At 34.2% G+C, this 16,491-nt stretch overlaps 1 protein-coding gene across 1 annotated transcript in view; it reads left to right on the forward strand.

Moving 5' to 3' along the window:
* The window catches only part of KIF6 (kinesin family member 6), a gene marked incomplete at both ends in the record, with an annotated part of 153,620 nt that overhangs the window by 23,891 nt on the left and 113,238 nt on the right, over window positions 1–16,491 (forward strand). The window contains 2 exons of the mRNA XM_082303415.1: window positions 5,111–5,240; window positions 13,436–13,642. Coding sequence (XP_082159541.1) covers window positions 5,111–5,240; window positions 13,436–13,642 — 337 coding nt within the window. The remainder of the gene's footprint in view (window positions 1–5,110; window positions 5,241–13,435; window positions 13,643–16,491) is intronic.

A 16,491-nucleotide genomic window follows, 5' to 3' on the forward strand; every position in this document is an offset into this window, starting at 1 on the left:
CTAATTCTATTTGTAGCTGTAGAATTCCATGTTTATACAAGGAAATTATGATTTTTTTCAAACACATAAAAAGTATGAAATTATTGCTATAAAAAAAGCTGGTAGAAGACTATTTAAATACTTACTGCCACCTCATGTTTTCATAAAAGTTTTGCAGGACTGTTTAAATTAGGAATACTTTTCTGAAGCTCTTAATTTACTGTGCATTTGTGAAAGAGCCTTTTATCTCCAACAGGTTCTCTGTTGTAGTTTATTTGCAGTTTATGTAACCCAATGTTACTGAATCTAACCAATTTCACTTTAGTTACAACCTACCCATAAAAACTCTTCCTAACTTGTTGTTATTTATTAAGAAGTACAGATTTTTTTTTTTTTTTTTGGCACCAGATATAACACAAAAGTAAAGGTTGAGGTTATAGAACCGTTAGTCAAGAATGACTAAGTCAGAGATAACCAAGAGGTTACTGCTTTACCTGTCCTGTGGCAGGGGGCCCTCTTGCATGTGAAGGCAAAGTACATTTCGTGCTGTTTTGCCTTAGAATTACAGTCTAAACTGCAGTAATTGAGGAGCTACTTCTCAAGGAGCTCAGACAACCATTACTCAGGAGTGCTGTAGCCAGGGGGAAACAGAATCTAAATTTCAAGTCCACAAAAAGTGATTCCCCATTTTTGTGTGAAGATTCTTTAAAGTCCTCTTTGAGAGAGAAGTGTGTAAGTTTTAGTATGATGCTGGCTGACTTTAACAAAACCACACTTTAAGCTGTGAGCTAATTAACTTCAAATATCAACAATAATACCTACCTTAATATATGTTAGTAACATGTAGAACTGTTATGTTTCATGGGGTTAGTGTGAAATACTTTCACTTCAAAGCAAAGCCTGTTACTGGATATTGGTTAGCTACCTCAAGTGAGTTTATACTCTTCTGTTTCTCTACTGCCCTCCAAGGGCTTTAAGAGTTACCAAATTGCTGACATGGAAAGCTAAAACAATATAGTATAATAATTGCTGTTTTCCTTAACAAAGAAGGATAAAAATAAAAAAGGCTAAAGGAATAATTTTGAACACATAGGAAATATATTTTATTCAGTCTGATTTTTTTATGCAAATAAGCCTGATGCTCCTCTCCAGTCTCAACAGTCAGCCCCTTTGAATGGCTGTACCAACTATGTAATGTGGGAACTCACCACCTTCAAGAACTATATTTTCAGGGTTCTGAGAATTACCAGTATTTTAAAACTTCTCAGGTTAGTAATACTATTAGTTCGCTTTTTTTTATATGAAATATGTTCTTTAAAAATTAAGAATATTCATTGTGTTACTACTGAATACCAAAGATTAAGACAATACAAAGTTTTGTAAGGTTAGACTTTTCTTTTTGTTAATGAGGAGACAGCTAAAAACAGTTTTGAACCATTTCTTCTAAGATTATGATTTTTTTAAATTACAGTTTAAGCAAGTTGCACTTTAAATGTATACAATAACTTCCACATACATAATATATTGGTTAATCACATCCATATTTTATGTTAATTTGTTTCCTGAAAAAGAGTAGAATGTAAGTGAAGCCTTTCTAAGGCAACTTTTCTATAGGCATTTGATGAGTAAATTAATTCAAGACAAATTTTCTTATGAATGTCAAAGCTTATTTAACAAATATCTTTTTGTGAGTTAGATTCTTGAAGTTGCCTGCAAAGTCTAACAGAATTTGTATGTTTTGTTCTTACATGAACCACCAATCTCATTGTTTCAGTTTTGATTCTTTGTTGGATGGTGGGGTGAGGGGAGAGAGAGAGACAGTGCACAGCTTTTTCCAGATCTCAGAAAGAAAGGCCCCACAACAAATGGCTTAATAGGGTAACTACTTTGGCAAGATAGAATAAGAGGAGGAGGAATACTGGTGGCAAGTAAATCCCATCAGGTGCTGGGTGCCCTGCATTCATGCAGCATTGAACAGAGCTTGAATGGATTTCCCCATGGCACACTGCACAGAGCAGTACAGCTCCTGGCCACGGAGAGAAGGTCTCCCTTTTGCTCTTTTGAGTATTTGTGTAATTTTCTTACAAGGAAACAGCTTCATTCTAGAAGGTGCTCTCCTGGGAACTTAGTGAATTTATCCTGCAGCCAAGGGATCTGTGCAGCACAGCACAGACCTGAATGCCGCAATGTGCATGCAGCACCTCACAGGCTGTGCCTGCTCACGTTCACTGTTACATGAATCATTAACTCCTAAATATGTAACAGTCTCCCAGTCATGTCTATAACATCCAGAACAGCCCAAATTTGTTTTTGTTGTCTCAAAACAGAATCCATTGGAGACAGTGGGAAGTATTTCCTATCACAATGTGACGTGTCAAGCAAGTCTGCACGAGCACTTACTCATCTCATAGTTCTGCCATGTCTCATAAGGAGATTATGCTCTAGGTCTCCACTTGAATGGAAAATCAAATCTGTGTGCTGTTGAAAGTTGTGCTGGTAGCTGAGTAACTTTGTAACCTTACCTCTTGAATAAGTATTGACTTTGTCCTCTGTTGTGGTATTCGGGGAGTTGTACTTCTGAAAGATCATATTTTTGGGATGATACAGAGGATGATTATCCTGACCATTCTTTCTTAAAACCTAAAGTTCCTTGCAGTTTTACAAAACATTACCTATTTGTATCCATTAATTCATTCTGTTCTTCTGGATTGACTCCAAGATGCACACTTGCTGCTTTTCTCTTTTTATCTTTTTCCTAAGTTTACTTTGGCTGTGTAGTCTCCTCACAATGAAGTCGTATCACTATATCCTGCTCATGTATTGCCATAGAAGTCGTGTATCTTCATATGTTATTTGTTTGCATCATTATGATTAATTTTTAAATGTTTATAAAGTTTTTGAGATTATTTTAGATTTCTTCAATTCTAAGCCTTGGAGACTTCACAGAGTTTTTCCACTACAAGGTCCAAATTAGGGCTATGAAATTTAAAAGTTTCACTAATATAGAGAAAGTTCTATCAAAATTATTATCATATTATACATTAACTTTATAGCACTGTAAAATAAATAATTTTGTTGTCATTTTGGAACATACCCTTCTGAGGAAGTTTTGGTAGATGCCTCTAGATTTGCAAATTTAGGTTTCCATTTGGAAATATTCCTAATAGTTGCAAGGCCCTTGTATAGGAAGCTGTTGCTATTTTGTGATGTCCCCACGGTTTCCTGTCTAATACAATAATCCTCCAGAGTTTTGTATCCAAACTAATATCTTAATTTTCTGGAAATTTTTTATAATCATTGATCAAAGAGTAGACTGAAAAGATCCTTAAAAGTTTAAACACTATGCCAAATGTGCATAACAAAACAATATCATTTTCCTAAATTATAAAAATAGGTAGAGGATGCTTACCATGCAATTTCAAAATATTAAAACTAGTCAGAGTGTCATAGTGTAATGAGAACCACTCTGGGCTTTAATGTGTGATGCATGCAGAGATGGAATTGCAGACAGAATACAGCTTGGCATTATTAAAAGTTTGACATGCAAGAGCAGAATTGTACTCTGGGGTTTATGCTTTGAGTGAGGTCGCTGAGTTTTGATTGTATTAGAAACGTCTTACAGCACCACACAAAAATAAGGCTAACAGTGGGAGGCAATCATACTTGGAAAAGCAGTTGTTATGAGTACTAAAGAAGCTTTGTGTGTACTTTTACATGCAATTTTTCTTGAAAAGACTGAGTGTATTGCAATATGTTAAAATTATTTCTGTATGTCCATTTGAATGTTTTGGCCATCAGACTGTGAACTACTCCCACAGTATCTAAGAGTAATACTAGGGAATGCTGCTTTGATGCTTGATTTGATTCTGTCAGTTTTTTGGGGGGAAAAAAAGGCAAGCAAAGCAGAACAAAACCCAATCTCTCTGGTTTTGAAGCAACTTGAAGTAATTAACGTGCAAGAACTACCTACTGATAAAAACTCAAGCCCCATACTCCCTCTTGTGGTTTATCTTGAAGAACATGAAAAAATATTTATATACATTATGTACACATATAGGTGTATATGTATAGATAGAAAATGTTATCTGTATTTATACAGAAAATAAAGGTATAGCTTAAATAAAAACATCTTACAAGTTTTTTAAAAGTTCTAATTTGCTTGTTTTAAATTGTATCAGAACATGTAATTCACCCTGAAGAACATGTTATTCATCCTCAGATTTAGTGTACTTCCGCTTTAATAGATTCTTTTCTCTGGGAGTTTTCCAAATCCAGTGAGGCAACTACTTGGCCTCCATGTTGGATACTATAGAATGTCCCAATTGAGGAGACCCTAATGGCTACTCAGTAATGCTAATAAAGTTTCATTCTCAGTAACCATTTCAAAAGGAAAAAGATTCTTATTTTAAAGGACTATTTAAAGAAGTGAAAAGGATTTTCAGTAATAGTTAGCAGGTCTTCTGGACCTTTTGCCATATCCTTGCTACTTGCATCCAATTTCTTTCTGGGAACTTTAAGTCTTATAGAAGTGGAACTAAGAATATTTCTAACAGTGGGAATAAATAAAATCATTCAGTTAGCTTGCTTTTAGTTTAAGAAAGGGATAATTTACAGTTGTAGTTACTACCACTTAAGAAGAATGAAAAGAGAAACAATCTTGATAAATGCAAAGTTATTAGAAACATCTTGACTACAGATGTGTTGATGCTGAAATATTCCATGTCTATTTGTACATCAAAATTATGGTATGCTTTATGTATCATCTGTACTTGGTAACAGCAAACAAACCCCTATGTATTATTTGTTTGTGATGATGCATCTAACCTCTCTCTTGAGATTTTACTATATCTCAAGAAATAAAAATCCCAAAGCTTTCTCTAAACCTTACAGTTTTCTTATATTCCTTTTCTATGTGAAGTTTCATAATAATGGAGGAACTTCATAATAAAAATGAGGTGACAGTAAAAAAAGAAATTAACACTTGCTTTAATGTGTATCATTTATGTTTTTAGTTCATTTTGATTGCATTTGGGTTTTAGATTTCACCTTTTAGGTGCAATCAAAATGAAAGTATGAAACAATATCACGTTAAAACTCTAGCTTGCATTTGTTGTTTTTATTTTCCATGTAGAAAAGTGACAATAATGGAAGACTCTGATCAAAACATTCATCTGAAAAACTTGTCTCTTCAGCAAGCAACCAATGAAGAGGAAGCCTTAAACCTACTCTTCCTGGGGGACACCAACAGAATGATTGCTGAGGTGAGATTTGCTATTTCAAATCTTTCTTAATACCACCAAAGTTAAAATGGTCAAAAACCTCTCTCCTCCTCTCTCAAATAAGATGTATATTTTTGGAAGTTCTTGGAGATAGATTAGTATCCTCTTTTTGAGTATATTTCCACAGTGAAATTAAATAACTGTTTCTCTGATGATAGCTTTCCCTAGTGGAGCTCATTGGTGGTTCTTGATGTCATAACTTACTGAAATTCAAACAAGTAGAATACAAAAATTCTCGTAAACTACAGACTGACTTTTGAATGTGGCATGTATCACACATGTAAAGATAAGAAAACAGTGCCTTACAAAGCACTGTCAAACATTCCTGCTGAAGTTTTTCCCTGGAAGTGTTCAACATCAGGTAGAATGGGGTCCTGAGCAACCTGTTCCAGTGGAAGGTGTCCCTAGCCATGGAGTGTGATGGGGTTGGGAGGTTGGAATGAGATGATCTTTAAGGTACCTTCAAACTCAAACCATTCTATGATTCTATGATTAAGCACTAAATTGCCTTTGAAGTCTTTAATATAAGTCCCCTCTTTTTTTCCTGCTTATTGCATAAGCACATGGTGTTATGTGTAACAAAACAACAAACAAAAAAACCAAAACAATCCTTCCCCCCAAACCAAACAAAAAAACTCTGAACCAACCAAATAAATAAAAAATCCCCACCAAAAATCAAACCCCCAAATGGTAGTTCAAAGGAAATTCAAAATAAATATGTGCCAATATTCAAACATAAGCATGTTTTTATTGATTCTGAAAAATTCAAATGAAATGTTTCCGTATCCGACATCTGTAAGGTTTTTTTTTCCCTCGTGCTTGGATATGGAATGTAAATATAAAAAGTGTATTGTATAATGTGATCACTCTCAATGTGTCTTTACTACAATACAGTTAACTCTCTTTTAGAACTTTGTGGGTTTTCTTCCTTTGTATCTCCAAAAGGATGTATCATAAATCATTAACAAGAAAGACACTTAGAGTATGTGAATAGTCAGGTAGTTCTGTGTTCCTGCTGGATGACTACGTACACCTGGACACAGGGGAAGAAGCATTTGATTACAAAACATAAATAGGCAACCAAAGTGTTTGTTCTCTTTCTCAAGGATGACTATTTCAATGGTTACATTTTGAGAGGTGGGAATATGTTAAGGCAAGAGATAATCAACATAAGAGCTTCTCATAAACCTGAGCATTGAGGCAAGGAACTGCTTGATGATATTGAAATAGAAAAATTGATATTGTGTGAAGGAGAGGAACCTGACAAAGCATAATAGAGGAGACAATGGTTAATCTAGAGAGCTAAAAAACAGGACTTATGGCATAAAACATAACTTCTCTGGAGATCCATATTTTTAAATCTTGAGTTATGATAATACTTTCTGAACTCTGAAGATTAGAACCCTCTTAAGTAAACTTTAAAGAAAAAGACACAAGATTAATGAACCTAAATAGAAAAGAAAGTGAAATAAATGCTTGAATCATCTTTTTTAATGAAGAAGAGTTTGGCTGTGGAAAAACTCAGGTGACTGTCATGGATCACATTTGGGATCTGTAGCCTCTAAAATTGCAATCTAATGCTTTAACCCTGAATAACTCTTCTTTGAAGAGTGACTATTTAGAAAACAAGAATTACAATTTAATTTTTGCATTGCCTATGCTAATGCAGTCTAACTTGTGGTTTGAGGGCTGCATTTTTCCCTCATCATTGATTGTGCTAAAAAAAAAGTCATCACAATATTAAAAGTACTTTATAGGCAACATTCATTCATTCATTCATTAAATGTCAGAACCTAAGGGAACACTTACAACTGAATGCTTCTTTCCCACACTAACTATATAGCCCAAAACAAGGAAAAGAAAGGAAACCAATCTAATTTGTGCAGGATTGCTTTAATAGACAGTGTAGGACTGGTCCTTTGCTCTAGTTTTGATGTGTACTACAAGTTGTGTAAATGGTAAGTTGGAAGACATTTGTGCACAGACAATTCATAATGTAAAAATCCAAATAGGAATTTTTTGTCTCATATTTTGCTAGAGAGAAACAGGCAGAGATCAAAACCAAAAAAGCTGATCTTTTGTTGGCAGCTCTGCTGAATGTAAGGAGTAGACTTTTGTTTGGTTTCCAATAAAGCAGTTTCTCGTTACATTTGAATACATAAGAATCTGCAGCAACAGCTTATAAAATCTGAACTGTTTTTTAATTTTTTTTATCTGTTAAAACAACTTTATGATTTCAGTATCTGATATGCATGCTGAGGATTTGAAAATCTAATTTGCAATGTAAGCAGTTGGTAGCAGCAACATCTAAAAAAGCTCCTGTGTGGAAATAAGTGTTTGGTCATTTAGGCAGTGTACTCAAACAATTTTATTTTGGTGTACTATTAATATATCTTCAGCTGAAGAGGTCTTTTCTAAGTTCTTGTGATGGGAATCGCATATGACCCCTGTCTTCTGAAATAACATGCCTAAACCTCTGTGATTTTGAGAATTCTTAGGGATTTTAGTATTTCTCTTAAATCAGCAGAGTAAGGTAGCCTCCCAAGGATGCGCAGCAATTTCAAAACTGTAAAATCATTTTCTGGGATTAGTACATCTGAGCACTGCAGTTGAACGTAGAGTTAGAATTTATTTTTCCTCTAATGAAAAGGTACATTGATTTAATGAGGAAGGAAATATTTTAGTGCATGGTTTTATACCTGTAGCACTCCATTTTTTAAATTTGAGATACAGTGTATACTACACAGAATTTGTTCCATCTTTTAAAATGTTTGAAATACATTTGGGGCAATCAGTAAGCTTTTGGCAATTTTAAATATGTTTATTTCAAGAAAGAATTAAACTTAAAGGTTTAAGGATAGTTGTGGGGATTGACTTGTGACGTCTGAATTGAACTAAATCTATTTGTATTTATTGTACATTAGTATTCTCATGATTTAGAAAGTCACTGATAGTGTTTGACTGATTTTTTTATTGGGTGAAATAGAAAAAATAGGATTTGAGTGTGTGAGCATATGAGATTAAATGTCACTTTTGACAAAAACGCATGGTGCTGCTGTCCAGAAGAAATTGAAACTTTCTGCTTTCCTAGGTTCTTCATTGGTCAATTGCTAATTTATTTCCACTCCAACAGACCTGTTATATTGTAATATTAGCACCAAATGGCATCATCATTTCAGTACAGGTGCTTTCATTTCCATGTGTGGTAAAAAAAATCACTGGTCATGCGTACTACTTTGAATCATTCTTAAAATGCTTTGGGACATATATGGATAAAAGGCACCATAGGGTTTAATAATATCTTCACCAGGGAATATTAATTATTTTAAAAGTCACCTGAGTTTAGAACTTACCATGGCCTAACGGTGAAGTTGTAGTAAATATGGAAAGATAAAGTATTGCTCTCAGGAAATGATTGCACCTATTCTGATCCTTATATTTTCATAGGAACAGTTTTTCAATTTCAATTATGACAAGTGTACCTAAGTGCAACTGAGGAGCCCCTTCACCTGTACCATATTATTTAGAAAGTAAACTAAAGACATGTTAAGGTCTTTCTCATCTACCAGATATAAAGACAGGTACCTCCTTCAATTTATGTGCTCTTCCTTATAGCATCTTTCTGTTGGGACTGGTGGAGTTTATATTAATTAGACAGAGATATCCCTCTGAACTGTGGAATGACTGTAGCTGTCAGAACATCTCCCTGCAAATATCCCTCTGATTGTAGCATGAGTTCGGAGAAAATTGATTCGGTCAATGTTGGATACTATCAGTACTTTTTTTCCCCCCTTGCTCTTCTTTGAAAAGTTCAAAAGCAAAAAAACCTTAAGAAGAAAAAGAAACACTCCTTAGAAGAAAATTTTGTACCTTTTCACTGAGACATTCTCTCAAAAAACTCTGAACACTCTGAATCAGCTTTTCTTTATGCATTGGCTAGTGACTAATTCATTCGTAAAGGAAAACTGTTCTTCTGCTGTCTAAATATTTTGATTCAAGGAAGAAAAGATTCCACTGGAATGATATAAGTTGCCAGGTGGAGGTGGTTTGCAATATGGCCTGAACAACTCCATTTATCACCGGCAAAATTGTTTTGTCCCCATGGTCCTGAACTCTTTTCATGTATTTTCTCTGTCAGAGTGTTTTGGCAGCCATAATCAACACATTATTCTTCCAGGTAGTAGCAGCTTCTGTTAGTCCAGAGCCGATTTTCAAACAGCTTTTCATATGTCTTTGTCCCATTTAAGAAACTTTCTCTTTCTCAGGTCCTCAATTATTAAGAACTCCATTTAGACCAGTAGCATCCATTTCTGGCTATTATTAGTCAAAACATTTATAATAGAAGCTGCAACAAATAAAAGGTTTGGGAATACATAAATTCCTATATAGGGAAGAATTCCTGGAGTGTTTTGCTGACTTAAGATAGGTAAGAATTAGATTAAGATGGACAACTTAGGTTCCAGCAAGGTTTTGGATGTTTCTTGACCTTGTATTCCTTGAAAGAAACATTCAACTCAGAGGCTTCTTGCAGTATGACTGTGCTGTAGATTCTCATTCAAGTAGAAGCCTCCTTCTTTTAACCTTTGTATAAATAGATGTAGTAGTTAAAGTCACAAAGCTTCTATACAATTTATTTAATTTCAGCAAACACAGGTATATTTTTGTCCTGGAATAAAACAAGCCTGGCTAGTATGGCTTGAAATACACCTTGTACATATTTTCCATGATCAAATGAAACACTGATGCTTTACCAAGTCATGATCCTAAATGTTACTGAATTTGTCCTTTACCATGCCACAAATGGGCAGCAACAGATGACCTGGCATTAAGTCCTTTGTAGTGTTCACATGATATCACAAAGCATCTAAAGTCTGCTTATGTGGTTCATGATGTCACAGAATTCCTGGAAAAAATTATTTCTTTGTAAGTAACTGCAGCTCATCAGTTGTTCTATATATAACTCTCACAATAGCAACCATCTGTGAGAACCAGGCCACTCCCCTCTTTCTCTTTTTTTCTTCATCACATCAAATTAGTGTGAGGATGATTTCATATACATATGGTTTGAATACTGCTAACAAAGCCAAATTGAACTCCGAAAACCACTAAAGGAGCATTTTAGTAGTCTCTGAGACACTGTCCAGAAAATTTTGTTTCTGTTTTCAAACTCTCTAAGCAGATGAATGGTGATACTCAGAAGTTGCATATGTAAGATAACCAATAACCAAACAACAGGAAAAGGGCTTGTTTTTGGACTGGAGATGCCAACAAGTCATCATTTCTGTTGTGTGCTTTGCATCTACTTGTGTGGTAAAAGTAGAAAAGTATGGGGGGATTATGCAATTAACATTCATTATTGCATCCCACTTAACAGTTTAAATTTTTATTGCTTTATGCTTTCTGCAAGAGTTCTAGCAGAGCTTCCTATATATGGGAACTGCAAAGCAGAGAGAGAATCATACTGGAAAAGGGAGTCTTGGCGTCTTGATTAAACCATGGTTCTACTCTGAAGAAGGACTTCACAGAAATATCAGTTTGGGATTCTAGCCAACGACTTCCAGATCACCTACATTCATTTTTTCATTTACATGAGTAAAAGAAACTATGGAGAGAAAAGCAATGGAATTTCTAATGACTAGTCCAGCCAAATCTACTTGGAACACACAAAATGAGGTCGTGGCTGGTGTATTGCAATAGACAGTAAAAGCCTAGAGCAAATATTGCCCTGTGCTTTTGGAACTCAGAGCCCTGAAATTATTTTCTTTCATGATCTGAATTTTTTTTTTGCCTCTGTTGGCATTAAATGGGTCTGACTAAAAGCACATTTTTAAATACATGAAGTTTTGCTGCAGTGTGAAACTGAAGTTTGCGTAAGAATGCTTATTCAGAAGTATGATGATTTCTTCAGCTTCTTTCATAGCAATATTTGCTTTGTGCTTCCACCGCTGGACCTGACTGATATTTGATCTGGCTTAGATTTGTCTGCAGTATAGTGTGACTGATGCCATGTCTGTAGTGCAAAATATCCCTTAATATCAGTTCTGTCAAGGAGAATGTCCTTAAAATGGATTCTGTTGTGGATTTTGAGCTGGAAGAAATAAAATATCCAGTCCTGCTTCACAGAGCTGCAAATAATAAAATCATAGCTCTCCTAGTAAAATAAGTGAAGTTGGCTCTGATTATTCATGGAATCAGAATTGCTGAATAAAGTACATTTTCACAGCATATAACTTTTCCTTAGTGTAACTGCATTTTAAGTAAGTTTCAGAGTATTTTCTTGCTTGACACCTTTCCCTCAGCCTGTTTATTTTCATTCCAGCACTACAAATCACTTCCCCTTCATTTGCCCAGCCTCACCTCTGAGGACAGCATAGCATGTGACTGCACTCTGATGCTCATTTCACAGGATCATGAATTATAAAATTCTTCATCTGTATAAAATAATAATCAAAATTCTTTTCCCTCTCCCTCTGAGCTTGCCTTTATTAGGTAAAGCAGCCCAAAAGAAAATAGTGCTAGGGCTGAAATTTCCTTACAGAATTTTCACCACCATGCAAGTGTATGCTATTCCTGCACACTACCTACTTGTTCTCATGCTGTGTGCTGCCGTTTTCTGTATTCTATCACAACTGTTTTCTACAGCTGTGCTGTGGCTGAATCAAGAAACTGATCCAGGTTAAATATCTATGGTTTGCAGTCTTTTTTTTTTTTTTTTTTTTTTTTTTTTTGAGCTGGATCAGTTCCCAAAACAAATTTCATTGTGCTGGCACTATTAAGGCTGAAAAAAAAAAAAAAAAAGGAAGCTGAAATGGAGACAATTGAACCAAGTGGTATAGCTGTCCATGTTATTCATGTTAAAGGACCATTCACCTTGCAGTTTTTCTGTTAAGAGCTGTCCTTTCTGGATTAATAAGACAACATCTTCAATACCTGCAATGGGCAGGCCATTTTACCATCTACAGTGTTGCATGCTAAAGCAGACTATGTGAAAAAAAGCAGTATCTTGGTATAGCTGGGCTGAATCACAGGATATGCCTACATTAAAAATTACTCCAGAATAACAGAGGAATGAAGTAGAGCCAAGAGATTAATGTAAACAGTGTAACCAGGATTTTTAAATTACTTTTTTTTCAGCAGCTACAAATAAATATAGATTTAGTTGCTAACTCAATAATATTGATTTATGATTTTACTAGTCTATATTTCTGCAGTCCAGCATTTATGTCATGAAGACAATGTAGTCATACTTGTTACAGTTTATGAATAAAAATACTATCTCTATGCTAAACCTTTAATCTCCATATATAATCTAAAGCTTTAGCTTTATGAGGATAATGAGGAATTATTTTCGATTTAAGTTTCTAACAATACCTTGATACAACTAAACAAAAGGTGCTTTAGATGCTGAAAGATATTTTGTATGTTTTTTAAGAAAAACACATGTGTGATGGCATATGGTCATTTGAAATCTAAAGTTAAATAACTGAGAGCTGTTTAAAATTTTCAGTTCCACATTTTAAATACATTGAGAAAACCTCTGAAATAATGCTAAGACTGAGCATTTCTAAAAGCTGACAAAGAATATCCATGTGTTAAGGAAGTGTGGCTGTAGTTATTCCCAAAAAATAAATATTTAAAGCCAAACATTTTATGAAAACTCTGTCATGCCACCTAAAAATATGGTACTGATTTTGCCAAGTAAAATTTTTTAATAAAAGTAAAAATGGAAAAGTTTAAAGCCTTATAAGAAGTCCTAGTCCTAGTTACACTGGTATCTACCTATCAGGAAAAAACAAGGAAGAATTGGTGCACCAGTGGGGAAATTAATAACTTCTCGGGGATCAGGAGTTAGTAACTTTCCCTCCAGTCAAGGTGCCCTTTTCCAGTATTCCTCACATAGTAAAGCCACTTGCTTTGCTGATGTCCTCAATGTTACAGTATTTTGGAACAACCTTGATTGCTTGCAGTACAATTTGTCCAGATTAAAGTTATCCAAATATTTTTCCAGAATGTGAATGGCAGGTGAAGTCCTTTTGGGTTTTTTTTGCGTATTTATTACATGTCCAATAGATAAAAAATTGGATAGATGATTTCAGTTGCCAGATTATTGAGCTATAAAAAGCTAATTTTATTTATCCACTAAACAGTGAGAGTTCTTTTTTTTCTTGTCATTGTAGACACCAATGAATCAAGCCTCAAGCCGATCTCACTGCATTTTCACTATTCACATCTCCAGCAAGGAACCTGGATCTGCAACTATCCGACACTCCAAGTTGCATTTAGTAGACCTTGCTGGTTCAGAACGTGTTGCAAAGACTGGAATTGGAGGTCACTTACTGACAGAAGCCAAATATATCAACCTCTCATTACATTATTTGGAGCAGGTAAAATTGAAATAGAGTAAAAGATTTCTTCCTTTACTACATTCCTGATTAACAACGTGCAATGTTTTGGGAAACTGGATTCCAATATTCACTTAGTCTTAGGATATATTTCGCAGGGTTTTTTTAATTCTTGACTTGGTAGGTCTTCCTTTAAAATAAAATATTTTAATTTAGGGAAAACTTAATAATTAAGCAGTAAAGTTATAGTCGATATACAGGGTAGTATTTCCAAAACAGTGTTCTTGTTTTCTTTGGAATACTAAAGATATTTACAAGACTTCAGCTGTATTTCTCCTAAAAACGTTCTTCATTATCTTCTTCCCCTTCCACAGCTGGGATCAGGATGTATCACTAAAATGAAAGCATTTGGGTTTTATTTGGTCAAGAATTGTAATATGGTAAATAATTAGGGTCTCTGTCACGTGTTGTTTTATTCCTCTACCAATTCAAATATTTGATCTTTTTGAGACAGAAGTTATCTTTGGTAATGTATTTATGGAGTGACAACCATAATTGGATTTATACCAATAGAACTCATAGAAATAATAGTAATAATAATAGTAAAAATAATAATAATAATAAATGTCCAGAAATCTTTGTCATTCAGCTGTTGTTACTAAAAAGATTTAGCCTCTTTATTTAAGGTATACTAAAATTTCTAACCTCCTTTCACTGTTGCTTTTTATTTTTCCTCTTTGGAAAAGGCAAATATTGAGAAAATAGATTACTCCTAACTAGTCTTATTTATTTAAAAAAAAATTACTTAAGACAGCAGCAGTGAATGGAAACTTTGGAGATAAAGATTTCCAGTAGAAGGATTTGGTTAATTATTATTATTATTATTATTATGTGTTTTAAAATAATTAGATAATTATTGATTCATTTAGTAAAATTAATTATTTTAGTGTTATATTTTTTAAAATATTATTATGGCTTTAATATATTTCTCTCTCTTATCGACCATGATGTTTTATATGTTTGATGTTTATGATGCTTACCAAGTTAAGGTAAGAAACACTTGGCAATGAATTAAACCTCTTTCGTGAATGCTGTGCTATTAAGTTGGAATCACTGAAGATTTTCAAATGTCCCTTTCAGACCTCACACCTGTAAGAGAAATTAATTTCTTCCTGAGACTGAATATATAATGTTGTTTTCACAGTACAGCAAACACTGTTCCTGTTCCTAGAAATTAATTTCTTCGGGGATTCTGATGGAGGATACAGCTTTTTTTCCTAAGGCTTCTTTAAAAATTTTTATGTACAAATATAGCATGTCTGTGAGGTTGTCATTTAGGGGAAAAAATAAGGGGGTTAGGGAGAAGAAAAAAGGCTTAACTCTAAAATTAAAATCTGTGCTTTTTAATTTACATTACAGTATATGTGCTATTTAGTAAAATATACAGTTGAGGAATTCATTAAACCTGAAAATTTTGTGGGTGTGTGTATATGAAAATTCTTTAAAATTCTGATTAGGAAATATAACTGTTCTACTTGCTGGGAAGAATATTTTTCATTTTTGTGGTGTTCTTCTGTTAACAAAAACTGATCTCTTGGATTTCATTTAATTTATGATCAGAGATATTTCATGTGTCAAAAGAAGAAGCTGAGGTACAGCAGGTGGCAGTCAGTCATTTACTATCACACTGAATTTTTTTCATACCCCTTATTTGTTTAAATTTTACCTTGAAGAAAAATGTCTGTATTTGAGTTGTACTCAAGGGGAGTGACAAGGATCAGTGACTCTAAAATTGACATCTTCAGAATCTAGAAATTATACTCAGGATCCCTTCTTATTTATTGTATGATTTTTTTCTTTATATTTAGAAGGGAAAAATATTTTGTCATGCAAGCTTTAATTCCTATTTTAGAGACATACAGTTGGAAATAACCCTTTTGGATTCTGTCTGGGATTGTATATCAATAGAAATGTTTTATAATATTGAATAAAAGACCACCAAAGACAATAAAAATATCTTTTTATTCAGTGGGAATTGAACCATTCAATCCTGACCATGCAGTGACTAACATTAAAGTGCACAAACGCCTCAAAATCAGCTTATTTAAATTCTCAACTATTTAGCTATCTACTGGTGGTCTAGTGTTGATTTATGCCATTTTGAAACACTTTTCACAGTAAAATAGTCACATAAAATGATTTGTGTCAAGATGATAATGGGAACACAGTTCTGTGTTAGCACACTTGGTCTACTTGTTAAATATCCTCAGCATGTTAAAAAGATCTTCAAATAAATCCACTACACTTTTACTCCAAGAGGCCTCTATGTCTAGAGAAAAATGAGGATGGTTTTGTGCAGCTGATCTAAAATGACAGCAGGAACTTAGAAGTCCCTACTACCCTATCTAGGTAGCTTTATTTGTCTGAGAGATGTAGTAGCATGTTCTGGAATTACAAGTGCAATGTAGCTGTGCATATGTAGGTATTCCCTTATGATACAAACATAGTGGATCCTGGACCAAATTTAGAGTCACAAATTAACAGTTAAACTGCCATGTGATTTGACACTATAATGGAATTATTTCCCCAAAATAACAGAGTACAATGTTCTCACTGCTTTAATGAACATGTTTGTTTACTGTCATTTAACATGTGTTCCATTTAGGGAATGTTGACAGACTTGACCCATTAGTGAATGGTTGCTGCCCATACTTACCAAAAAGGGTTTGGTTTTTTTTTTGTTTTGGGGGTATTTGGTTGGTTGGTTGGTTGGTTGGTTTTCTCTGTAAGGACCAGAGCTTAAGCTTCTAAACTCTACTAGAAATGGGAAGTGGGATGAGAAACATAAAAGACGACCTCTGAAGCAGGCATATGGCTTCAGAGCATGTGAT

The sequence above is a fragment of the Coloeus monedula genome (genome assembly GCF_965178545.1).
Source record: "Coloeus monedula genome assembly, chromosome: 2".
NCBI lineage: Eukaryota > Metazoa > Chordata > Aves > Passeriformes > Corvidae > Coloeus > Coloeus monedula.